Source organism: Hippichthys cyanospilos, chromosome 2 (assembly GCF_059441005.1).
Source record: "Hippichthys cyanospilos isolate Australia breed blue-spotted pipefish chromosome 2, RoL_Hcya_1.0, whole genome shotgun sequence".
NCBI classification, from domain to species: domain Eukaryota; kingdom Metazoa; phylum Chordata; class Actinopteri; order Syngnathiformes; family Syngnathidae; genus Hippichthys; species Hippichthys cyanospilos.
The window spans coordinates 21401120-21426342 of NC_142370.1; the positions used below are offsets into that span (position 1 = coordinate 21401120).

Consider the following 25223-nt stretch of genomic DNA (forward strand, 5'->3'; position numbering starts at 1 on the left):
TTTGCATGCAAACAATAAACCAATTGCCACATTGGCAGAAGCCTTCCCAAAAACAAAAACAAAAAAAGAATCGTGTACAGACACTGACAGTATCATCAATCATTGTGCTTCTATTTAGGACAACACATTGACACAGACTCCTACAAAAACACCTGTACTGTATTTTTCTTCTCACCGTACATTCTGGATATTTATAGAGAACATTTATTAGCCTTGGAATGAGCGATCTATAAGTAAACTCAGCTAACGTTGCGAAAACTGACGAGTTTACACCAAATAACCATTTACAATTAAAATGCCACAAGAAACCAAATACTACTTTTCCACCTCTTCAGTTCCTAAAGCTACTTATTTTCAAGACCACATTAGAAAAGCATGACATCCCCCCCATCGTTTTTTTTTTTTTTTTTTACCTGATACAATAGGTGGTGATACTTTCAGAACTATGGAGCAATCCTTTCTTTTTCATGAAAAAAAATAAAGTATCTTAATGACATGTAATGCGACTGACACGCATTCATAGCCTTATACAGGCATCATATGCTTTGAAGACCCTGATAGCGAAACATTTAAAGACTTAAAAGCACCAATAAATTCTTCATGATGGGATGCACATTCCTCAGTCGGGGATCGCAGTTATTCGCAAAGTTTCACTGATTTAAACCATGCTGCCCCCCCCCCCCCCCCCCCCCCCTCCCGCACCACACACACACACGCTAATTTGAAAACATTCCAAATTAGACAACTGTGGAAAAAAAAAAAAAAAAACAGATCTACAAATGGTTATGAATGGAAATAAACAAGGGGAAGTGCACACTAATGTATCCCCATGTCATCCTAACATGACTACTCCTAATAATAATAAATAAAAGTCAAGAGCAACGGTGCCCAGAACCTTCGTGTGTGTGAACTTGCATAGCTCTGAACGTGAAGCCATACAACAGGAAAGGAGCATTGCACTGAAACGGAGCGACCTTTGCATGTACAGTGACGCAGAGGCGCCTCTAGCCAGACAGAAGCAATTAAGAGGAGATACCTGAGGCTACAATCAAGTCTGAGCACCAAACATGCAAAGCAGGACACTTACAGTAGATCAGAAATATTTGGACACTGACAGTTTTTTTTTTTTTTTCCTTTATAATCCAACTCGTTGGAGTGCCAATTTTCGAGGTTACCCCCAAATGATGGCCTTTTACCATGTAAGAATAACATACATTTGAAGTCAATTTGTTTCATGTGAATAAACAACTGTGGAGAAGGCAAAATCACCTGGAGCAGTTAGCACTACCTGTGTTACGGACAAGCATAGCTGCCAGGAGAACGGCGTCACTGGCGTTTACAGATGATGTGTAATGTTAAGTGCCGCAGACATTTTGCGAAATGCTATTCAAGGGATGGGGCACTTCAGTGTTTGAATAAACTGTGAGAGTGAACATACAGTACTAGGAAAATTAACTTGATACTCTTTGAAGACAAACACCATTTTTTTTCACCAGTTAAGATTGTCAAGCAAAAAATGTGAAGTGTCTGTCAATTCTCAAATGGCTGTAGTTCATGAATGGTAAATGACCATTTTTGGGTGAAACCTCTTAAACTGAAGCAGTACTTTTTGGTTGCGTTTGACCTGATTTGCTAGAACACCTGATTGGCTAGCGCTGGCAGATGTGGTTAGGGCGGTTGTTTAACGTGTGAACATAGCACCCACAAAACACTTAATAAGCAATTTTCACTCTCCTACATTAATTCTCAGCTGTGTTTTTTGATGGCACATTTTGTTGCGTAAGCACACAGTTAATTCATTGTACTGTGCTTGCTCAAATGAGTGTGTAGCACCAACACCCCCTGGATTTTCCCTTTGAAGGCATGGATGTGGACCTTTTTTCAGAGAGTGTTGCTGCTTAAGTGAGGAGCACACCACACATATTCGGCTGCATTCCATCTTACTGGAACCATGATGATGCAAAACCTAGCCACCTTCACTTGATAGCACCATTAACATCTTTTCCCTTTTTGGGTTACTGTATTTCTTTGTGTGTTCATGTAGTGAGGTTGGCATACATCACATGTTAGTCTGACACTACTTTTCAGTGTACGTACGAAGAAATTAGCACCCTGCTGTACAGGATAGAACTGTTGTGAGTGTGTTAACTGAGTGCATCTCCCTGCAATGAGAGAGTTGCATAGCCGTGTGGCTGCAGCCTTATGGCCACTAACTGAAGGCAGTAGTCAAGTTGCACCATAGAATCCAAAGTGACAGTCTGCCCTTCTGCACCTTAATGACGCATGTGTGTTACATAGTTGCACATGAACACATGACTATTGCATCTTCACACTGACTAATCTACTCATCTGTTGGCAACGTATGAACTGCAGCACCACAAAAAGTGGTATGAACTAATGAGTTTCTAGTTTGTATGCTTAAAATCAGCTGCAAGCACAACTGTACTTTTCCATAGCATTACCCTGTAGGGCACAGCCATATTAGGCAACAGAAATTTGTAAGGCAGGTGAACTCTAATGCAGAACAATAACAAAGAAGGAAAAGTGCATGACATGTGTATCATTATAATGTATATATCCTCATTATAATGAATACTGAAAATAAATATCGAAAAACCCAAAAAGAAAATATAGATCAAATCATTAGATTCTACCATTACTGGTAATATTACCAGTACTGGTGCAATTGAGATTTTCCCCAATCATTCCAATAGCCTTTGGCTCATTATTCAATAATTTCACTTGTGCCTGTAAACTTTTGTTACTGGGTCTAACGCCACATTTGCTCAGTTTTTGTCATTGTAAACAAAAAGTAGCTTTAGATTCACTGTTGGCATTGCATTTTCATTTTAGGCTCCAAGAGCAATAATAATGTCTTTGTGGTTTCTTCACAAAGCACCATTTGTAATACTGAATGCAGAAGTTGACCCTGTTTGACGTCCATCGCACTCCCCAACCAGTCTCTTGGTTTGTGGTTGTCACGATTTGTTTATGCGACCAGAACCCTCAACAACATGTGCTTCAAGAGATGAGTAATATTCTGTGTACATATTTTGACTCACGCTAATGTAACAGCTTGGATTAGAGGGAAAAACAGAGCAGAGAAAATGAACAAAATCAATGCACCATGAATAAAAATGTCGCTGTAGGTGGCTTTGGATGAGTGGCTTTTCTTATGTGTCAACATGAGAAAAAAAAACAACACAAATGAAGAAAATACACTCATATTTGATCATGTTGTAATTCTATTTCCTTTTGGTCATTGTCTAGCATATCAGTCTAATATATTTGTTTTTACCCCGTATTGATCTTCTTTAAACATACAACTTTTCTCACTTTCCAGTTTGATTATCTATGATACACATTCATTTGCAGAAGATAAAGTAATGGCTATATATATATATATATATATATATATATATATATATATATATATATATATATATATATATATATATATATATATATATATATATATATATATGGTTCTGGAACTCTGACACAGTTGAATGGTGATCATTGTAAATAGAAAGGAGAAGGGTCAATGGACTCCCATTGAGGCAGCTTGTTGAGCCATGGCCGAGGGACTCGCAAGTTGGAGGTGCTCGCAAGGAATGTGTGTTTTTGTGAGTGTGTGCGCATTAAAATGCGCCCGATTGCTTGTGTCTCTGTGCTCATACCAAGTGTGAAGTGTTTCTTATTCCTCACTTGTGTCCACGAACGCAAACGTGTCTCTTCACAGTGAGTATTATGTGTGCTCAAGTGTGTGTCAAAGTGAAGACTCGTACTGAAGAAGTTCGTACAGCAGGGGTCCATCACGATAGCGGATGCCCACTGCTGCCGGTGTGATGTACTGCAGGATGTTAATAGTCCTTCGTAAGCGTCTGTCAACGTAGTGGGCATCCCACGCGGGGTAACGCTTTCGGGGCATGTCGATTTTTATAAGCGGGCCTTCGGGTTTGGAAGCGGGGGGCGCTGATCTCACCTGAAAGACGGGAAGACACGTCTCGGCCACATCCTCTTCTGTCTGGGACTTGGTCATGTGTGCGGGGGTAGGTGGGGCGGTAGGTGGTGCGGAAGGAGGAAGGGGAAGACCCCAAAGCAGCTGGGCGCAGCAGGAGGAGGCGGGGCTTGGCTGGAGGTGGGCAGTGGCAGGGTGCAGGAAACCGTAGTACAATAGCATCACCAGGACGCCGCCGGCAAATGTCAGGTAGACGCCACACAAAGCTGGGACGGCATACGAGTCGGTCAGCGCAGGGTCCCTGTAGGCGTACCTGCAGGTCGACCCGGTCATATTAGTATGCGCGTTCTAGAGCAAGTATTTTGTATTTTCATTTGCTTAAATTTCGGTATTTCTACCCTCTCGCATTTGGATAAAGCACGTCTGGTCTTCAACTGTAGTGTCCCACCTCCCCCAACCTGGGACAATGGGATTTCAACCCATTGAACTGCCACCTCTGGTAGGCTGGCGGGCGGCTACCAAGTTCATTTTGACATTTTTTTTTTTTTTTAGAAAAGCACCTTGGTGAATCAGTAACTTGATTTGAGGGGCAATTTTATAATTTTCTGGGTTACTCCCAGGGATCTGAAGCAAAGGTTTTTTTTAAATTAAATAATTATAATATGACATTGTTAGAAACGATTATAATTATATAGAATATAGAATAAAAAATAACAGTTTTCAATGTTAAATGCATAAATGGCCTTTTTCTTCAGTCTGAGTTTGAAATGTCTGGCTGCATTTGAATGCACCATGTCCTGACCTCATGTTAGAAGTTAGCAGAAACTGTATCATACAATGACAGCATAACTGACGGGCGGTTTCTTAGCACCCTTATTCAGTAATTGAAATCTTGAATGACGTACATGCAACTTACATGACTGCTTGACATAACGACTCCTCTGCTTCTTCCTTATATGAATAAGCAGCACAAACGCACACTTTTTTTTTTTTTTTGTTTAGCCCGATTCGTAGCAACTGTCCTGGAGGGATCACAGATCAATCTTAACGGAACCCGTCGCACTTGAACTGTCATTCAAAAACCAATGGGACCATCTGCGGGTCCTTTATTCTGAGTTTAGCAATTTCATGTTCTTACATGAATTTTACATTGCGAACAGCGATGCGAAATCCCTTATTTTGAGCCTGCTCTGTGTCAACGAGCAATGTGAGTCTGCTGATTTTTCATTCGTCCAATCATCTCCCACACCTCTTGATCGCCAAAGAACCGAGGCTACTCCAGCCGACCTCGGTGTGGGGCAAGTGGGGCACAACTTGGCTGCACTGCCCTCAGTATGAGCCAAGCATTTTCCCGTTTCAGGATTTCATTTGAGTGAAATATCAAATTGGCATATGTTGTGCTTATCTAGCATGCAATATACAAGTAATAGAAAAAAAAGACATGTCATTTTAGGGGCACACATTTTTAAGCATCGACAGAATTTTCATGATGTTGTGACCATGTCGATAAGCTGTCACTCGTTCATGTTTCTTTACTCACCACAGGCCAGTAAGGATGGTGTTCTCGGCTAACACCACTGTGTAATATGTAATCATTCTGTGCCGTGTCTGGCCCTCCTTCACGTTAAACCAGCAGAAGATGTAGACTATGCCCACCACCATGTTGAAGAGCACCTCCTCCCACTTGGACATGCAGAAATCGGTGCCCCCGTGCACCACCCAGAAGGCCATGATGGACCAGTGGACCACTACAAAAATGCCAAAGTAGATATGAAAGAGCGAGGCAAAGAGGGCAAGCGAGAGGACGCGGGACGAGATGGTGAAGAGGCGCCAGAAGAGATGCAGCAGAGCCCCACGGTAGCTCATGCTGCGCTGGTCGTCACGCGAGTCCCGCAACAGTTTGTGGTAGGAGGCCAAGACCCAGGCGAGGGACAGGAGGGAGGCGAGGGAGGAGATGCCTGCGGGAGACAGACAAATCTCATGCTTCATTTCCTCTGAGTTAAATCCTTTTGGAACAAAGTTCGGAGAAACTTCAAGTGAGTCGGCACAAATTTAGGTTGAGCCAGTGGGAGTTGTCTGTAAACTTGAACAAAGGTATAGTGAAAAGCTTACGAAGATCAAACAAAATTAATTCTCAAACATTCTAAAATGTTTTAATTTTACAATCATTTGAGACTACTGATATTACTATTCAAGATGTTGTTAGCTTTATCAAATTATTCTTAGATTGTGAGAAATCTCTACTGCCTCCTACTCAAGTGTGTTTTAGGGCGTAACTAATCTCTTTTTTTTTTTAGGCCGATGCCGATTTTTAGACTTTACAGATTAATCAATCATTAAGTTAAAAAATGATGATGGATAAAACAGCATTTATTTCCTCCCAATGCATTTCAATAGGTGTCTATTACATGCAGATTTTCAATATTCTTGGGCCAACCTAGTACCGCTTCCCCACGAAGAGCAAGGGTCAAAAGTAAAAATATTATTAAAAGTAATACATTCCTTTTTGGTGCATAGAATAAATTGCGTAGCACAATTAATGAAGACATTACTTCTTGTCATATGTGTGTAGGCATGGGATGATAACTGGATTGGCAACATATTGCGGTTTTAGAAATCACGATTATATAAAAAAAAGTCTGTCAAAACCTGTAATTTTTTTTTCCCCTCCCACGTCGTCTGGCTTTACGGGGAGGTGCAGAGTGTAACTATAATTGTGGATCACATGTGAGTCCTCCTCTGCTGCAGAAGCCAATCACATAGGCCTTTTCCTGGTTTGTCGACTTCAGTAAGAATGTTTAGAACTGCAGCTAACTACCACAGGTAAAGTGGCTAATATGTTATGGTACGCTACTTTCGCGGAGCAATTTATGCGATATCACACAAGGTAGGACGCGAGCAGTCTATCTAAAGTGTGGGCCAAGAAGGTGAACAGATCAAGTTTATGGAATGGATTTCTGTATGATGAAAGATGCCACCTGGCTTATTTGTATATAACTGCTGTTCTGACAAACGCAGAAGTCCAAAAACAGAACAGAGCTGAAGTGCCCCAAAAGAATGAGGAGCCCCAGACAAGGGGACGCGCTCCAGCATACTTTAAGAACTCCAAAAACTGATGGGCACTCTGAACTGCTGTTTGGTGCATAGGCACAAACAACACTCAGGACCCAGGTCCTGACCCAAATGCAGAGAAGGGCTACTCTCTTATGGGGTTGAACCCCATGTAAAGGCTCCAAGCAAGGGGGCAATAGGTTGGCCCATACCTGCTCAGTGCCTCTCACTGGGCAACTCCAGGGTCCCCCGCCTTTGGCTGGCAACCAGCTAACACAGAACCCGATCCCTTTGGCCCTTCCCACATGTGGTGAGCCCACGGGAAGGTGGACCTACGTTGTCTTTTTGGGCTGAGCCCTCATGCGTGTAGGCCTAGCACGAGGCGCTCGCCAACCAGTCCCACCTCCTTGCCTGGCTCCAGAGTGGGGCCTGCTCCTGGACAAGGTAAACCTGGCTAGTAAACATTTTCGACTGGCGAACTCATTCAAATGTAATTGGAGCCTAAATGCTCAAAACATGATTTTCCCCAGAATGCCACGATGTATTGACTTGTGCACGGACATACTGTGTGCCATTGTTTAAAGAAACAAAAAAGCAGAACGTACAGATAATAAAATCATAAAATTTACTAATGAACAGTGTTCACTTAAATTTTAATGAAGAATGCTATGTTTTTAGCATTTAGCAAACGACTACGTTTAGCGTATTTCCAAGTACGAAACGTAAAACACACAGTTTGAACCCAAAACGGAGCTGCATCAACACTCTCATTTCAAATTGCTAATGAGTATTTGTGCAGCTTTTGTTTTGTTTGCACCCTGTAAACATGTTTTTATCCACCTACACTGCAATGTCTCGGCACGGTTCTCCTGGATCATGATGCACAGCTGCAGGACCAGCTGAGGTGCCGACTCCAGGAAAGTCTCTAGCAGTCGGAGCATATTGACGTCCGCATACTCGAACATCATGGCCCAGTACCAGCGCCGCTGGTGCTCCTTCTGGCGACGTGACATGAGACCAAGGTAGAGCGTTCTGATGTACCTGCAGCGGTCACAGATCACAAATGAATAAATCAGTCTATTAAAAAAATAATGTTGACCGTCATCAGACGATTTACATGCATGCATGATGGTTAATCTCCGGTTTAAAAGCAAGCTTTGACAAACATGAGCCGCTTGTTATATTTCTGGGTGATTAATATTTGGTGGAGATCATAACTATATTCTCTGATGACATGACTTATTGTCATTAGTACAATAATTTGACTCTTCCAGAATCTCATTGGACTGTGGAGTGTATATGAACAGTGCAACAACAGAACTGACTATCAATCACATATGTAATGTTCAACATACAGACCGTGAAATATTTTTCACGAGCAGAGAACACTGCTAATGGTCAAAAGTATTGATGCAGTTCAGTTTTATCTTTTCAGGGCGAGTATCTTTTGTGACTTCATTTGCTGTATTTGAATGAGATCAAAGATGGAGATCATTTAAACAGGAAATGACGTGAATTCCTGTGTATACAAGGCACAAATATGTTCATGCTTAGTTTTATATTTGATGTCCAATGAAGTAACAAGCGGACAGAAGGTGCATCACACATTAGTAGCATACAGCGACGACTCGTGTTGGTGGAATGCAAAGTTTCAATGAAAATGCCCCTGAGCTCCAGTACTAGTGTACAGGGTATGTGTGCATATAGGCGTTTGTGAACTTCATGATCATTTCCATGTGCATAGGCATGCACGCCTTGCCTTCATAGCATGTCTGGAGTGGTGCGGCCATTAGCGTCCTCCGCTTTGCAAAAATTACAAGTGACACCCACATAGCATCAATAATACAGCATCCAAAGAGGAGCTTGCATGAATGCCTTGCGAGCAGCATGGATTTGGGTTGACTTCTTTTCTCTCTGAATGTGGTGTGACCTTGACTTGAAAAGTGTTTAAGATTTTTGAAACACTATAATGTTTGTCTTGGTTGCACGACAAGATGACTTTTTGGTTTAAATATGTAGTGGGTCACCCTGCCAGCTGCTGGCATTCGATAATTACTCACAGTAAGTGTGGATCTTTTACATCATCCTTCCCCCAAGCGCACTCGCTTTTCTCCTCCCATCCCCCTTTTTACTGGTATTTGTGTAAGCAACCTTTTCCCACCTCTTCCTCTCCCAGTCAGATCCCTTCCATTCCCCTTCCTCCCTTTCTCCTCCATCTACTCTCTTCGACCCTTCATCCCCTCCTTCATCCCACTTCCTTCCCACCCGCATTTCTCTCCCTCTCCATCCTCTCCACAGCCTCTCTCCATCTCTTAGCGATCCATCTCAATCAGTCTGAAGGCTTTTCCCTGCCCCCTCTCTCCTTGTACCTCCTCTTTACCCAGGTAGCAGAATCCAATTCTGCTTTGTGACGGGGGTGATTGCAGGTTGGAGTGGATGGAGGAAGGGTCTGTTGTATATGTGTAGAATAGTGATCGATTTAACCCTTAAAAATGACCAAAGCTGAGGTGCTGCCGTTCGTGATTTCCCTCTCAGCGGTATGTAAACAAACACACACATGCACATTGTAGTTGCTACTCTAGATGCTGCCAGCCCAGAGGCAAGTGAGCAGCACCATAAAAGAATCTTCTCAGAGAGAGCTCAGCAAGAAAGGGAACGAGGGAGCGAACAATTATCTTTGCAGTTAAAGCTGAGAGGCTCATGACGACCGCACACCAAGCGAATGAATTGTTGTTCTGTAGCCAGAGTTCTACAATGAGGTTCTGCTTCCAATTTGGAATTGTGAACACACACACACACACAAATATATATATATATATATATATATATATATATATATATATATATATATATATATATATATATATATTCCATTCATTGAATTATTTTGCCAAGGGGGGAAAATACAAACTTATCTGGCACTATGCGGAAAAAAATAATTGCCCCTCCCTTATTAAATCATAAAGCAATCATTTTTTGGGCGAAACCTGAGTTTTTGTTGAATCAAGAAATCGTTTAAATAGAATTGACAAAGTGAAGCTACAAAATGCCAAGAACAAACGCATCACAGCACAATTCGAAGAAATTTGAAAAAAAAAAAAAAAAACTATAACTCTGGAAAAGGTTCCAAAGCTGTGTGAATCAAGTGAACCACTGTCAGAGTGATTATTCACAAATGGAGAAAACTGGCAACAGTGGCAAACCTTCCCAGAAGTGGTTGACCAACGAAGATTACTCCAGTAGTGCAACGAGGACTCATCCAGGAGGTCACAGAATAATTGCGAAAAACCTCAGAAGAACGGCAGGCCTCTCCGGCTTCAGTTAAAGTTAGTCCTATCTGAGGCATGGTTCCATGTTGAAAACCACTGCTATCACAAAAGAACAATAAGGCTGGTCTAGCAATTTCCAAAAGGCATGTTGATGATCCTCAAGACTTTTAGGGAAACATCCTGTTGACATGGGAAGTAAAAAAAACAAACTTGAAAGGTGTGCAGCCTGTTACATCATACGCAAAAATCGGACAGCCTTTGAGTTTAAAGAAAAAATATGATGCCAACAGTAAAGCATGGCAGTGGCAGCGTGAGGTCTTCTGGGCCTGCTTTGCTTCCTCAAGACCAGCACAACTTGCGAGATCAACGGAAACATGAATTCTGCCGTTTAGTAGAAGAGCCGGAAGGACAACATCAAGGCATCAGTTTATGTCCTCAAATTCAACTGCCCTCAGATCCTGCGACAGTGATTTTAAACAAGAGAGTTTTTCATAATTCCTTCCGTTATGTACAAGATTCATCACCAATATTGGGTGTTGTCGTATCAGTCTAAACGTGTTGACACACCATTTCTGTTCACATTTCTATCGGTCAAAGCATTATAGCACAACATGGAAACGTAACATCTTTGTATGAATGTGTGAGATATTTATGGCATTTTGCATTGCTCTTAGTATTAATTGCAGCAGAAGTAAAGCAGAGCTCTGTGGGCATTCAAAAAAAAGTCTGAAGAATTTATAAACCACTGCACAGTGTTTTGGGGTGGTTTGTACGTACAGATTATCCTCTTTGGTGAGTTTTCAAACAGACGTGAAATTTGTGTCTACTAAGTGACGCGTGAGAGAGCCTGCAGAGTCTTGCTCATGGAGCTGTCAGAGTGAAGCAAGCGCTTCTTCCCCTCAGCTTTACTCGACACCACACTAGCCCTTTAGTAATAGACTTATGAGTGCCCCAATTCATGAGAATTTGTCACCTTATTGATTTTTTTTAATTTGCTCTGTTATGAGCATCATTTAAGTTACAAGTGTTGCTTGTGTTCAGTGACAGAAAAAATGATTTGCAGTTCAGTGCCAGAGAGCTATTAGCAATAGTGAGTGATGGTGGTGTTTATTATCCTGTACAGTATTTGAGCCCATGGTGTAGTTTAGTGACAAGGCGATTGTCCTTTGCAGTAGTGGTGTTGCCAGCAATCCGGTGAAAGTACAGCACTTATGCACAAGGCAGTCTTGGTTGAGTGAAGCCATTGAATGCCAATGGGGTCCACCAATAGTGGAGTGGTTCGGTGCCACTCAACACTGCTTGTTTTGGGAGCAGCAGGGATTGAGAGGTAACTCATCAAGGGCTGGATTCTAAATTGGAACTTAAGCAGCAGTCATATGGAAAGTAACCGGTAACAGACCAGGGATATCGTAAAAGAGAATGAATGCCACGTGAGTGGAGCTGAGGTGTGTGAGGGGGAGGCGTTTGTAGCATGGCGTGCGGATATCACGTGCTGTCGCATCCCCACCACGCACAAGCTCACTTACCTCCACACCTGACCCAACTGAAGAATGTGTATGGTGGCCTGCCACAACCAGATGGTGGCCAGCTGCAGTCGGTCCTTGCCGGGATAGTGGCAGCCCAGGGCCACCGCACCCCGCTTTGTCAGACCCTCCACCTCCCCGAGCCCCCCGCCTGTATAGTCCTGTACAAACCAACGGAAACTCAAAATCTGGACCAGGACCGAAGGCACGAGCACGAAGAAGAGCGTGAGGCCAAACCACAGGTAGTCCCGTCTCTGGTAATAATCCACCGCGAGGCACAGGTCCGTGCCAACGTCCCAGAAGAAGACGAGGAGGGCCAGGATGATCCAGAGGCAGTCCAGCCACAGCTGCTCCCGGGGTGGGCAATGAGTCTCCCGGACGCCGACCCCTCCGACGGCGGGTTGGCCCCCGCCGAGCAGCGAGCCGAGGCAGGCGGAGCGGCAGCCCCAGTAGCACGCCGAAGATCGGCAGCACTGGCAGATGTGGATGGCGGCCGAGTCCAGCGGCTCGTCGGCATCGATGTCGTAAAGCTGGGCGAAACCCACCCCGGCTTTGCCGTCCGACTGCGCGGCCATGTTCCCCTTGCCGCTCGTACCCTCCGGTGAAAAGCACGACAGCCGCACCGTGGTGCCTCTTTTTTGCGGGGTGCTGACAGCACCGCCTCGCCTCCCAGATACCTGCTGCTGCTGTACGCTTCCCTCGTTGTCTCCTTCCGACCCGAGCCGCGGAGAGCCATCAGGGTTCCCTTTCCTGGTCCATTGAAGACCCCGTCACCAGAAGTGGAGATCTTGTCCACGAGCCCTGCATCGTCTTCTCATGCGGGGCGACAGGAGCGCGTGACGTCATGGATCGCCTTGTTAAAAAAAAAAAAAAAAAAAAAAAAAACAACAACACACGTTTATTAAAATGAAAATAAATACACACGCGAATGGACGCGCACGCAACAGTGCTTTCTTTGCCAAAGTCTTTCGGCTACTCTCGTATGCTTATCCTAACTTGAAGACCCGGGGAGCAAGCACATCTCTAGCCTGTGTCCCGTCCTGCGTCTGTCTCACAGCCCAGCTGCCAAGCTCCATCTCCCACTCCGCCCTGTGCCGGAGAACCGTATACAGATTCTGTCGGACACCATATATGCCCGTCAGCGTCATTGCCATATTGAATGTGGCACATCTGCCTACAAATATTCATATCTGCCTAAAATATATATATATATATATATATATATATATATATATATATATATACATATATCCCTGAAATATAGTCAACGCTGTGGGTGACCTTGACTCCACCATTTCGGGTTCTAAAAGCCTTGCGAAGATTATATTTATACGGTTATATAAACAAACAAATATCATTGGATAAAAAAAAAATCATAAATTAACTTTAAGAAATCCACATATACTGAAGCAAACCTGAATAAATGTAAAGGTAAAAGACAGAAATCATTATTAGGCGCGGAGTGCCACGACAGCATGCACATACTATTTTCAAGCTGTTACCCTCCAGCATCCTCCACAATAACATGACTTTGTCACATTCAATATGGAAGTGATACTGACGCAAGATTTAGCGCTCTGGGTAGCAGTTTAAATAGTGCGGACTTTGTGTAGCGTGAGCTGCCATCAGCCTCTTCGCTCTTTTTTTTTCGAACTACACAGCGCTTGTTCAAGTGCGTGTATGTATGCGTATTGAGCGTGATTGATGGGAACGATTCTGTGCGTGTGTTACTCTTGGGAAGAATGGATGACTGCGAGAGTATGATTCTTAATGAGGGTTGGGGTCATCGTAACTGCACCCAGTAAATGCGAGTATATACTGTAGATGAAGCGTTTTCTCACACCTATTCCCTGATATTTATTTCCGGTCTGTTACCCCTCGATACGAGCTCTTCAGTATTTTTTTTCTGCCTTTAAGCAAGTTATCCATTATTTTCCACTCTCTGAGTGTATTGGAGACTACACCTGCTGTTGTCATGGAAACCATAGGTGAGTAGTTGTCATCTTGGATCTACATCCTACCTGAATCTTGGATCAACAGACCACCTCGAGTTAAATATAAGCGGCAATACTCTCACTTGTGTTCTCCAAGAATACTCTCAAACTTCACTGTACATACATTGGAATGTGTGCATTTTACATTTCTGGATATGAGGGAAAGATGTATAGATGGTGTGTGATTGAGAGGTGGTTGTACAGCCTGCGCTGGCCACCTCTCAATTAGAGGGTCATTGGATATAAGTTACTACGTGATTACACAGTTTTGCATGATTGTTTTTATCAAATGGATGGACGTTTATTTTCAAATCAAGACTCCGGATCAACTACGCCATGTTCACATGCTGACATTGACCATGATGCCACAACAAAGGGAGGCTTCTGTATGTATAAAATAAAAGACAATTATGAGGCCAAAAGTTTATGTACCTTTTGAATAATAATATCAGGGTCATTATTGTGGTCCGCCTCACAGTTAAGGGACCCAAGTTCGATTCTAGTTGGCTCTGTCCATGTGTGGAGTTTGCATATTCTCCCCGAGCCCGCGTGGCTTCTCTCCGGGCACTCTAGCTTCCTCCCTCACCCCAAAAACATGCATGGCAGATGTGTTGGACATACTAAACTATCCTTAGGTGCGATTTGGTGCGTGAATGGATATTCAGCTCTGTGTGCCCTGCGATTGGCTGGCAACCAGTCCAGAGTGGGCCTCTTCTACTGCCCGAAGCCAGCTGGGATAGGATGGATCGATTGATACTTTGATACTTTGCTATATGTTTGCAATATGTTGAAAGGAACTGCATCATGAGGTGAGCTTCATATTTTGTTTGTGTTCTCTGACAGCATGGGAGGAGTAAAAACAGCCTCTGTGCAGGTCAACACCACTCCAAGCTGAAACCACAATAACATTTGTAAAAAATACTTGTCATTCTACAGTAGTGTTGAATTTCATTAGTTCATGCAGGAGGTGGACATATTAACGTGATCACTCATAGTATGGCGGTGATCTAACTGGAGGAATGTACTCTGGAACTTTTCCAACTTCCTTTTGCCACTCTCGTTTCAAAGGTCTTCATGTGGACTTTGTCACTGCCGAGAGGCGCTGACTTGTTTCCTTAATAAACCTAAGTGACAGACATAGGGAGATTCCCTTTTTCTCTCTACAATGCCAGAATGGGAGGTAGGAATATCAATGACTCGCCACAGTAATGACAAAATATTGATTGTTTTTACTCTTTTTGTGTTTGTGGTGGGATTCTTTTTCACCCTTGTGCAGTGTGCAATCCTTTGATTTTTAAATCAATGACATTTCACAACAAAGGGGAAGCATTGAAAGAACACACTAGGGAGCTGAAATTTCACCCAGATGGTTACAAAATGTCAGACCTTCAACATGGCACCACCACTTACTCATCATGCTATGTTTCATCCCTTGGATAAAATTGGATGTGTAAGAAAATGATCCTGAAACGATCAAGATACTGCACAAGGGTTAAGCAAAAAGGCTCCAAAAAAAAAAAAAAGACAAAAAATAGTTACAGTTATGAAGCTCAAACATCAACAAAAATCTACTTAAAAAAAAAAAAACAAAACTTGAATGGGACGGTTATCAGTCAACAGATTATGAGCCCTCACTTCCTGTTTCGGAGAAGTCAAACCCCCTGACACGGGACATTGACCGAGCTTCACCGAGTCAAATTGTGAGAATGATGCAGAGCTGCGACGCTGAGATGTTTCGGAAAGAGACTGGAAGCAATTACCAGGTTAGTCAAGTAAAGTGTGCAGTATGGCAAATCTTTGAAATGGTGGAAATGCATAGTAGTATTGTTTTAGGCGATTTTGTGTGACAAAGTGGTGAAAACCATACTGGAGGTGGCAGAGATAATTCAGCTCATCCTCAAGGTATCATCTCTTTCATGTTGCTCTGCCATAATTCACTGCTTCGACATGTAAGCGCATCTTTTGTTTATAAGGAGCCAGAGGACAGCCTTGTCGTGTTGAGCGGCTGCGGAACTTCAGGTCGTCTGGCTTTCCTTGTGGTGGTAAACATTCAATAGTCAATATTTGTTGTGAATGTGGAATTAGTCCGTTCCAAATGATAAATTATTTACAAAGCCGGCTGCAAGTAGAATACAAAGTTAACGCAGTCAAAAATGTTCACTTTAGAATCTTGGGCCTTTCTGTGTGTTGTGAATTTGTGTACTGTACTTAAATGGGAAATTTCTTTGTACTTTTTGTTTCCTCATCATCCCCCTTAAACTTAAAAAATGGATGGGTTACAAAAGAAGAAATAAAACCACCAATCTGGTTGGTTAAGATGATATTGACGGAACGAACCGAAGCCCAGACAATACCTCATTTGCATTAAAGATATGGGTGTGTGAAGCGCAAGAGAGGTTTGACATTGGAGTAGCCAAATCAGGAACGGCCTTTCAACCACGACCGTGACCGCCCCCCAATGGTTTTGCCAGGCAGGGGTAACATTAAAATCAATGATCTACTCATCCATCCATCCATCCATCCATCCATCCATCCATCCATCCATCCATCCATTTGCATCGACTAAATTTATTTCGAGGATGGACTTAAAATATTTTTAACATGAAATTATTATCATTCATCCAATGACACGATTTCAATAATAATTCAAAGGGATTGTCACATTTATGAAGAAAATACCATGGCATTCAGTACACCTGTTGCGGAGGACGCACCTGTCTAAACCCCATTTTCAAAAAGAGGGAACCTCAGAGAATTTTTTTTTAATAATACTTTCATTTCATACTCCAAAATGTAGAGAGCACTGTACATTTTATTCCAATTCAAAACGTTTAATTGTAGTTGTTATTCCTACACAGTTCACTTAAAAAAAAGTAACACTCGCCTTTTTTAAAAAAAAAATATTCTCATTTATAATTGAATGCCATTAATCTTGTCACTAACTTTTCCAAATGAAGGTGTGACTGACCTGTCCAGGGAATAAGAGGTATAGTCTGTTTTGGTCACAGCCCTTCATGCTGTGGCGTCAAAATATTTACTGAGAAGCAGTAATCCGTTTGTTGCCAACCCTTTAAATGCTCTAATTTCTACTGTTATACATGCTACACAAAATGTCATTACTGTAGTGTTTTGCCCTGAAAATAATAAATACAATGAAATATTTACAAACACACTTTTATAAGAGACTGTATTGTATGTAGAAGCTGAATTTACGGTCATGAAAAACTGAGTCAAATATTTAAGTGTACAACTATTTGTTAATTTGTGTTGCGAAAGCTTGTGCTTGTAACATCTATAAAAGTGTGAAAAGAATGTTCATTTTGGTCCAGTTTTTCCTTTGAAAAAGTAAAGGACAGATAAAGCAAATAAAATGTGTTGTTGTACCCCTCTTAAAAGAAGTGCGGTATTCTGGTTGGAGCCGGCTTGGAGTCTGACACCTCTGCTCGAGATTATCTGCAGGTGTTAGCATGCCATCATAGAACAGATATCATGTGGTGATGTACGCACCTTCGGTCCTTTGTTTGGCATTCAGCATAGGCCGAGGGAAGTGCAATTTCCTGTCGCAACTTCACAATGAAACCATGACATCATGTCACAGTTGTGTGCTTGTGTCTAGTCAGGGTTCAATAAAGCACTGAAGGAGATGAACCATACTGAGGTCTATACATACATCATAGCAGGAGGCGACAGGTATGACTCACTCACTCACTCACTCACTCACTCCTTTTTAAGAGCACTGCTTTCCTCCCAAGAGGCCCCAGAAGATGACGCCCACCTTGGCATGTGCTGTCTTAAAAAGGTCAGGAATGTGATGGAATGTGTCTGTCTTCTGCTTCTCAAATGATACATTGCTTTTTTTTTTTTTTTTTTTTTTAACCTTACCAGGTGTGTGAGGGGAAGAAGAGGGTCTTGTTCATTGGGATCTCCTGCGGACTCTCTGTGAGTCTGACTCTGAAGGCTTTTTTTTTTTTTTTAACCTTACCAGGTGTGTGAGGGGAAGAAGAGGGTCTTGTTCATTGGGATCTCCTGCGGACTCTCTGTGAGTCTGACTCTGAAGGCTTTTGTATGAAGACTATTATACAGTATATAAACACATATCTCACTCATATAATTCATGTACCTGTAGGCTCCATTTGTGGCAGGTCAATTGGAGTTCTGCTTGCAGAACCTGGAAGTTTTCACCCCAGTTTTAATTGGTTTTAACCCTGCACATCAGGCACGGTGCGTATGTGTTCTGTAGATTTATTAGTTACATTATGTACACCTGCACAATGATATTAAGGGTCAGGGCAGGCAGTGCTGCCCCGTTACATGTGAAGAAAAAAAAAACAAACAAAAAATCCGTTATTTAACTCAACGCATGAGACAAATATATGCATGATTGCTGTTCTGACCTAATGTTGGCATGCCAGGCCTTGTAAGTGGGAATTTACCATCTGCGTCTGTTCCAGGACCTGTTCGATGGTATTTTAAACTTTCTACTCAAGTGCATGTATATAAATGATGAAATCTTACCTTTGCCATATTGGCAATTTAATTCTACATGGAATATGAGGGTTTTTTATAGCAACATTTTAAACAGTTTCCAATTCACCCATTCATTTTCCTTCGCCGTTTATCTTCATTAGGGTCGTTGGCTTGCTGGTTCCTATCCCAGCTGACTTCGGGTAGTAGGCGAGGGACAGCCTGGACTGGTCGCCAGCCAATCGCAGGGCACACAGAGACAAAAAAACTAATCAAGTTCATAATCACACCTAAGGGAAAATGGGTGTGTCCACTACCATGCATGTTTTTGGAATGTCAGAGGAGACTGGAGTGCCTGGAGAAGACCCAGGCAGGAACAGGGAGCACATGCAAACTCCACATAGGAAGGCCAGGGCAAGCTGGAAGTGAACCCAAACTTTGGACTATGAGGCAGACATGCTAACCAGTCATCCACAGTGCCGCCCCTTTATACAACATGAATGTGGTATATAAAATCATCCAATGCACATGGCTCACACGGTTTAGCTTCTATACAACAAAGCTAACGTGTACTTCAAGCTATGGCTTCTCCATCAGTCTTCATTTGTTATGTAATGGCAAAAATCACTCTTGTATTGGCAAAGGTTCACCATGCAGTCTCTGAAATGATGACGATCACAAACGCCTGCTGGTCACACATTTGCAATTTCGTCACGTTCTACATTAAAAATATTAACTAATTCATGCATGCCAATGACTCTCGTGAGGACAACCTGTTGAGAAAATGGATGCATGAAAAGTTTTTGTTTAGTTGACCAACTTGGTACAAAATCTCTTTTCCCCAGCTCAGGAATGAAAACAAATCGGATAATCTGGGCATGCTTTAGACTGCACAGGCGGTTCGGAGGCGGTGCAGATGTGGTACGAGGGCCATCTTGGGCATAATGACTTGACATAAAAAGACACAAGAGCTTTCACGTCGTGGCATGGCGACGTGAGGCGGTGGAGGGAAAGGGACCCAGAAACGCAGGAGGACGGAGAGGGTGTGCTCAAACAAAAATGCTCTTTTAATAATAAAACAAGGCAGGAAAAGCAGAAGACAAAAACTAGACAAAGTAGCAAAATAAACGAGGAACGGAATAACTCACGAGACTTAATTCGGACGTTGAATTCCAGAGTGGAGGGCGAGTACAGCGGGACAGGGAACACGAATTGACGATATGTACAGGTACAATAATCCGACAACGAACATAGAAAAGGCTGCAACTTAAATACACGAGGCTACTAACAAGACAACGCGAAACAGCTGGGAGAGACAAGAGGCAGGGGAAGCTGATTGGGTGACACGCAAGGGCAGGAACGCATAGGCGACAGGTGGACAAGATAAAAATAATGGACAGAAAGGAGAGGCAGATGCGGGGAAGAAACTATACAAACAAAATGGCTAAAGAAACAACCCAAAATCTCTACAACAAAACCCATAGCAGAAAGTAACTCAGGCAGAACGTGACAAGAGCGAAGGTCCCTTATTATCTGCGCAGGCAGTGCTGGTGTTGAGAGTGTAGAGCAAGCAAAGAAGTCTCAGAAATGCATCAACACTATGGGTGCGTTTAGGCTAAGAAATTAACCTTGTAACAAAAAAAAGCAGAATTTCCACGATAGGGACCTTTTAATGCATAATTTTAAAATACTGTCATCTCTGTGCAGGAATGAACCCATAACGAACTGCGCTTTCACTTTCCTCAATGTGGTTCAAAGAATGCAGGAGCTGATTAAAAGTCGAAAGGCCTTTGTCATCAACCCATCAGTTGGGGTGAGAGGTCATCACTGGTACTACCTCCATGCCCACACCCCTACCCCACCCAAATGCCACATTCTCTCCTCCAGAATAGAAGGGTTTCTGTGAGTGTGTGTTTGTGGTCCTCCCGTGACTTGTGTATGTTTGATTTCAGCCGGAGGCCATCAGCGGTTCTTCCAGAATGAAAGGAGGCAGTGCAACTAAGATGCTCTTGGAAGTCATCCTGTGTGCAGCTCACGCTGCCACTTTCTCACGTGTGGCCATCACACACCAGTAAGCAATTATGTATCCGCTGCCAATGATTCCCTACTGTACCTCTTCAAATGACAACCCATCCATTCATCCATGTTCTATAGCTGCTTATCCTCACAATAGTCGCAGTATTCCAGTTGATGTCGAGCAGTAGGTGGGGGGCACCCTGAACTGGTTTCCAGTCAATTGCAGGTTGTTGAGATAAACAACCATTCATGCACCCTATCGGACCATTTAGAACGTCCAATACACCTGCTGTGCATGTTTTTGGAGTGTGGGAGGAAACCGGAGTGCCAAGAGAACCCACGCGGGCTCGGGGGGAACATGCAAATTCCAGACAGGAAGGCCGGAGTGAAATGGTTTTGAACTCAGGTCTAAGCCGGTGTAAATGGACCTATTGTGAATGACATAAGAGAAATGTGCGCCCTGTTCATTCCTTGAATTCTTGTCTGTGATTGGGATCTCTGCAGAGAGTGCATTATAAATAGCACACTGCAGTGTGAATTTAATCTCATCTTGAAGGATTGTAGTAAGTGTAATAATGTGTTAAAAAAGGATAGATAAGATGATGGATGGATGGAAATAACTAAACATCAAAGGAAGTTGCAAACCTGAAAGAAGAACACATTACAAAGGAAGAAACACAAATGCAAATCACTAATTGCAAAAAAAAAGACAAGTCAACAAGCTGTGACCTCAAGCTGTGACCTTAAGCAGCCTCATAGTGGCCTCCTCATGCAGTGTCGTGACTGTGAAAAGCTCCTTTCCGATTCATTCTCTATGACAACAGTTTCTCGTCTTGTTTTCCATTTTTATCCCGGCTTTAATGTTTTAGTGAAATGTGTCACGAAGGAGGAGGAAGAAGGCACATAGCGCTGCACAGAATCCTTGGTGATGTTGTGAGTGCTAGTCATGCATTATATGCAGCTAAATAATACAGACCAAGAATTGATACAATCTATGCAATTAGATCCCTCTTTTTCTTTAAAATCAAAGGAACAAAAACATGGTTTGTGTTTCTGTTGTATAACTGACCTCCACTGGTCAGGATATAGGTGTGCCATAGTCCCGTAAAAAAAAAAAAAACAAACCAAAAAAACGTCATACACGCCACCAAACAACAATGTTTAAAAAAAAAAATAGATCCACAGGTTAATTACAGTAGAAGATGATTAAAATACTCCTACACATGACGATTCCAAAATGCAGACTGGCTGGGAATCACTGCAGTAGCTTATTTTACATATTTATTTACATAGGCGAGTGCTCTTCTTTTCTTCGTTCCTTAAGGGTCATTTTGCAGCACATGAAAGCCTATGAGAAAACAGTAGAAGTCACCTACTCTCACAGTACTTCCATATCCCATCTGGTGGCTGCAGCTGGCCAGAGGTTAGTCAATTAAGCACAATTATTCTTGGAATCGCACAAAAGACTGCAAATTCCCTACCAATACTAAATATCTTGCTGCATTTAGCATTTTTGTTCATGTTCCAGTTTACTCTGTAAGAAACGTGTGTGTTACCTGGGCTGGGGCAGCCTGGCTGTGCTGGGCCTCATTGATGCTAGTGAGTGTGAGCCAACGTTTGGAGCAAGTAAGCAACATCACAGTCAAGCCACAGTCAAGTATGATAACAGATATCACATACTGTATGTGCTGCAGTGCACTGGAGTTCGGAACATTTTATTTTCGGTGGTACTGTGTGTCTTTGCATGTGCGCACACGTGTGTGTGTGTGTGCGTGTGTATGTGTGCGTCACAGCCTACAGGGATATTCAAGCATTCATAAGTGGAGGATACAGAGAGCTCAACAACAATGAGGGGTCCATTGCTTTTCTGGTACAGTATATATGTGGGACAAGCCAATACAGCAGTGCAATTATATTACAGTGTCTAAATATTAAGCCGGCTATTATTCAATGCAACAAAATGTCGTATGACAGTTTGTTGAGAACATTTAACATTACATCATGCCTAAGGGATTTATGTGAGTCTTACAAAGGCTTAAAATACGCAAAATTCCACAAAGTCAAACTGCAATGAAATTCAGTTTTTGTTTTTTAAGTGTCATGAATCACTTCCTCTATTAAACACAGACATGTTTGCGCATGCTTGATTTAGGGACCGCAGTTTTGCATTGCACATGAAGAGTTTTTGCTTCACATCCTACCCACTCTTGACGACCAAGACACGGTCATACTCATCTATACACATTCTGGTGAGAGACCACAGCTTGACTGCGCTCACATGCGCAGCACATTCTTCTCATGCATCTTGATGTTTTCTTTTCTCAGACAATTTCACTGAAGTGATGAATGTAGCTCACAGAGTGAGGCAGAAGATATCAAACCTCCATGCTATTTATCACCAGACTGTTGAAGATGATGCTGGTTTTCAAGTTGGTTACCACTATATTTAAAAGCAGATTTAATGCCATATACAACATATACTATTCTCGGCCATTGGCCTAGCTACTTCCTCATGTGTTAATCTTTACTACAATGGACAACATTATAACCTCAGCTTCTCCTTTAATGTACCAAAATAGCTGTCAAGAACCTCTGACTAACTGTGGCCCTACCTTCCTACCTGAAAAAAAAAAAAAACTATCTTACTAATCCTATCCACCAATCCTTATACCTACTCTACCTACGTTTCAAATGACCTACCCGCCTAATTTTTCGACCCACCAAACAAACAATGGACAATCCCCATATGCAGGTTTTTTCTTGATATTATACTTGACAAGTTCAACCAACGCCCCCATTAACATTAAAGGGGAAGTCAAGTCAAAATGTTCTTTATATTAATAAGAAATATGGGGGCTGACAAATCGAAACATGATATTATTTGTATATATTTAATATAATTGTAGTTTATAAAATATGAATTAAATGGCAAAATTCACCCGTTTTACCCATCGCTTGGGGAGGTCATTTTGCCACTTTTTGTCAACTAAAAATAACATCACTGGGGTCAATTAACGACCAATCACAGCTCAGCGTGTGAATGTCGCATGACTAAACTTTGAAAGGAGATGAATCGTGATTGATTATTACCAGGGTACTGAGCAAGTGTGATTTCACTTTCAGTTGACAGCAAGTGCCGAATTGGCTACTCCCTGATATGAATCAATACAGATGGAATTTTTTGCTTAATTCATATTCCACAAACTCATTCAATCCCAAAGACTTATTTTCTTTATTTTTTTTTTAAGATTCTAGACATTCATTTCCATGTATTTATTTATTTACATATTTTAAGTGTTTGGTGAAAGAAAGATCTAAAAATGAATGATCGCTTTAGGACTTGACCAAAACAATCGATTGTTTTTGGAACTGGAGTCACTTTAGGTATTTAATACAAAAGTAAAACGTTACTTTAGAAACTCGAGTTCTAAAGTAATTGATTCCTTTTTGTACTTAAGTATGTCAATGTACTGAATGTACACAAATATTGTAATATTCATCTCTATTACTCAGTGTTCTTTTTATCTTTACAGGACGAAATACGTAGAATGTGTATGTCCATGCTAACATTTTCTTGGCCATTACCCACTTCCGGAAGTCTGCAACACACGGTACGGCACTTCACTCACTCACTCACTCACTCACTCACTCACTCACTCACTCACTCACTCACTCACTCACTCACTCACTCACTCACTCACTCACTCACTCACTCACTTTGGTGTTTTGCTGCAGTGGGAGCTGTCCACCAAATTGGTGCTGAACACCGTGAGCACGGGCGCGCACATCCTCAAGGGCAAGGTTTACCAGAATCACATGATCGACGTGCAAGTCACCAACAGCAAACTTTACCACCGAGCCACATATTTAATCCACGTATTTGCTTTACTTCAGCAATTCCACATTAATATTGTCAATTAACATCAAGTTACTGTGACGCTACCTCATATCCAATTGGGACTGCCTTCTTGTGCTAGAAACTGTCCGGTCATCCCGAGGCTCTTTGTGAGGAGGCTCTCCTGAAAGCTATCTACCAGGTGGACCACCTGAATGAGGACATTACCTCCTCTGGCTTGGCCACACACACAGCCATCGGCAGAGGAAGGACAAAGGTACGCTAACTGAAGGACAGAAGACATGAGGAATGTCAATTGACGCGTTTCCGACCTTTTTTTGTAAGCAGGTAGTGCCGCTGACCTTGGTCTCATTGTTGACTGGTTGCTCCCTTGAGGATGCAAAGTCCCACCTGGAAACTCAGCCAATCATACGGAAGGCTGTGGAGGCATGTCTGCAGTATCGTCCAAGATCAAATATTCAACGTGTGGTTCTCACCACAAATTAGCACCGAAGAAGATGTGCCCTGACAAAAGACACCCCGTTTTCTGAGTAGCTTATTAAAGTCAAGCAATCCCGGCAGTCCTGTGATCTTGAGGAGTTCAAACAACCCTGAAATCTGTGTTAGACCCAAAAGAATTTGCTTGTCTTCAAATGAGCTCTTGCACACTTTACACACGCATAAACTCAGTGGGCACAAATACACAAGAAGACACTATTGTACTCTGTTTAATTGGATGTTGATGCTTGGGTATATGTTTGTCATTAGTACTAGTAGCAGTACCTGTAACAATCACAAGCGGTAATGTAGGTGGCAGCTCTGCAGCACTTACCAAAAATTAATAGACGTTAATTACATTGAAAGTATTTCATATAATAAAAACCGACAAGTTCAAGTCATGATAGAGGAGAACGTCAACAAAACTATTGCATTTACTGTTAAACTGATAAAAACCTTTATTGCTCTGTACTTGTGATGTGCAATGACAATAAAATTTGATTTCCAATCCTATTTTTGCTTATTTTGTTTCCTATTACCAGTTTGTTGTTCCTCCGTCATGTTTCAGTGCTCATTTTTCACGCCACTCTGCCAAACAAGCTCAGAACCATT

General features: G+C 42.3%; 2 protein-coding genes across 9 annotated transcripts; one reads left to right on the forward strand and one right to left on the reverse strand.

Annotated features, from left to right (window-relative positions):
• Positions 1 to 3493: 3493 nt before the first annotated feature.
• LOC148427841 (XK-related protein 6-like) lies at positions 3494 to 12846 on the reverse strand. Of its 3 annotated transcripts, none has more exons than XM_088408982.1 (5): positions 11808 to 12846; positions 7857 to 8053; positions 5502 to 5919; positions 3986 to 4274; positions 3494 to 3853 (listed from the first exon to the last, which is right to left on the reverse strand). In XM_088408982.1, the coding sequence occupies exons 1-5, from the start codon at positions 12377 to 12379 to the stop codon at positions 3770 to 3772; spliced, it is 1560 nt and encodes a 519-aa protein (XP_088265108.1). In that variant the 5' UTR covers positions 12380 to 12846; the 3' UTR covers positions 3494 to 3769. The 3 variants fall into 3 exon arrangements, with proteins under 3 accessions (XP_088265108.1, XP_088265107.1, XP_088265106.1); XM_088408981.1 differs by having other exon boundaries at positions 3494 to 3919; XM_088408980.1 differs by having other exon boundaries at positions 3494 to 4274.
• A 604-nt stretch (positions 12847 to 13450) lies between these two features.
• Positions 13451 to 25142, forward strand: gckr (glucokinase (hexokinase 4) regulator). 6 transcript variants are annotated; one of them, XM_088405593.1, is made up of 20 exons: positions 13451 to 13792; positions 14867 to 14978; positions 15412 to 15561; positions 15632 to 15700; positions 15772 to 15840; positions 17415 to 17488; positions 17531 to 17597; positions 17684 to 17737; positions 17925 to 18019; positions 19970 to 20075; positions 20215 to 20333; positions 21603 to 21701; positions 21807 to 21904; positions 22072 to 22148; positions 22431 to 22527; positions 22604 to 22707; positions 23812 to 23889; positions 24014 to 24154; positions 24256 to 24390; positions 24459 to 25142. In XM_088405593.1, the coding sequence occupies exons 2-20, from the start codon at positions 14964 to 14966 to the stop codon at positions 24618 to 24620; spliced, it is 1809 nt and encodes a 602-aa protein (XP_088261719.1). In that variant the 5' UTR covers positions 13451 to 13792; positions 14867 to 14963; the 3' UTR covers positions 24621 to 25142. The 6 variants fall into 6 exon arrangements, with proteins under 6 accessions (XP_088261719.1, XP_088261745.1, XP_088261725.1 ...); XM_088405619.1 differs by having other exon boundaries at positions 20021 to 20075; XM_088405599.1 differs by lacking the exon at positions 17684 to 17737 and adding an exon at positions 17784 to 17837.
• The last annotated feature ends 81 nt before the right edge of the window (positions 25143 to 25223 follow it).

What these genes read in the sequence shown, in the direction of transcription:
- LOC148427841 (XM_088408980.1), bottom strand. Translation starts at nt 12,379, where the DNA reads ATGGCCGCGCAGTCGGACGGCAAAGCCGGGGTGGGTTTCGCCCAGCTT. An exon ending in CAGTTGGGTCAGGTGTGGAG is followed by an intron (nt 8,054 to 11,807) that starts GTAAGTGAGCTT and finishes TGACCGCTGCAG; the next exon opens with GTACATCAGAACGCTCTACC. An exon ending in CCGTGCCGAGACATTGCAGT is followed by an intron (nt 5,920 to 7,856) that starts GTAGGTGGATAA and finishes TGTCTCCCGCAG; the next exon opens with GCATCTCCTCCCTCGCCTCC.
- gckr (XM_088405593.1), top strand. An exon ending in GGATCTCCTGCGGACTCTCT is followed by an intron (nt 17,738 to 17,924) that starts GTGAGTCTGACT and finishes ATGTACCTGTAG; the next exon opens with GCTCCATTTGTGGCAGGTCA. An exon ending in TCATCAACCCATCAGTTGGG is followed by an intron (nt 20,076 to 20,214) that starts GTGAGAGGTCAT and finishes GTTTGATTTCAG; the next exon opens with CCGGAGGCCATCAGCGGTTC.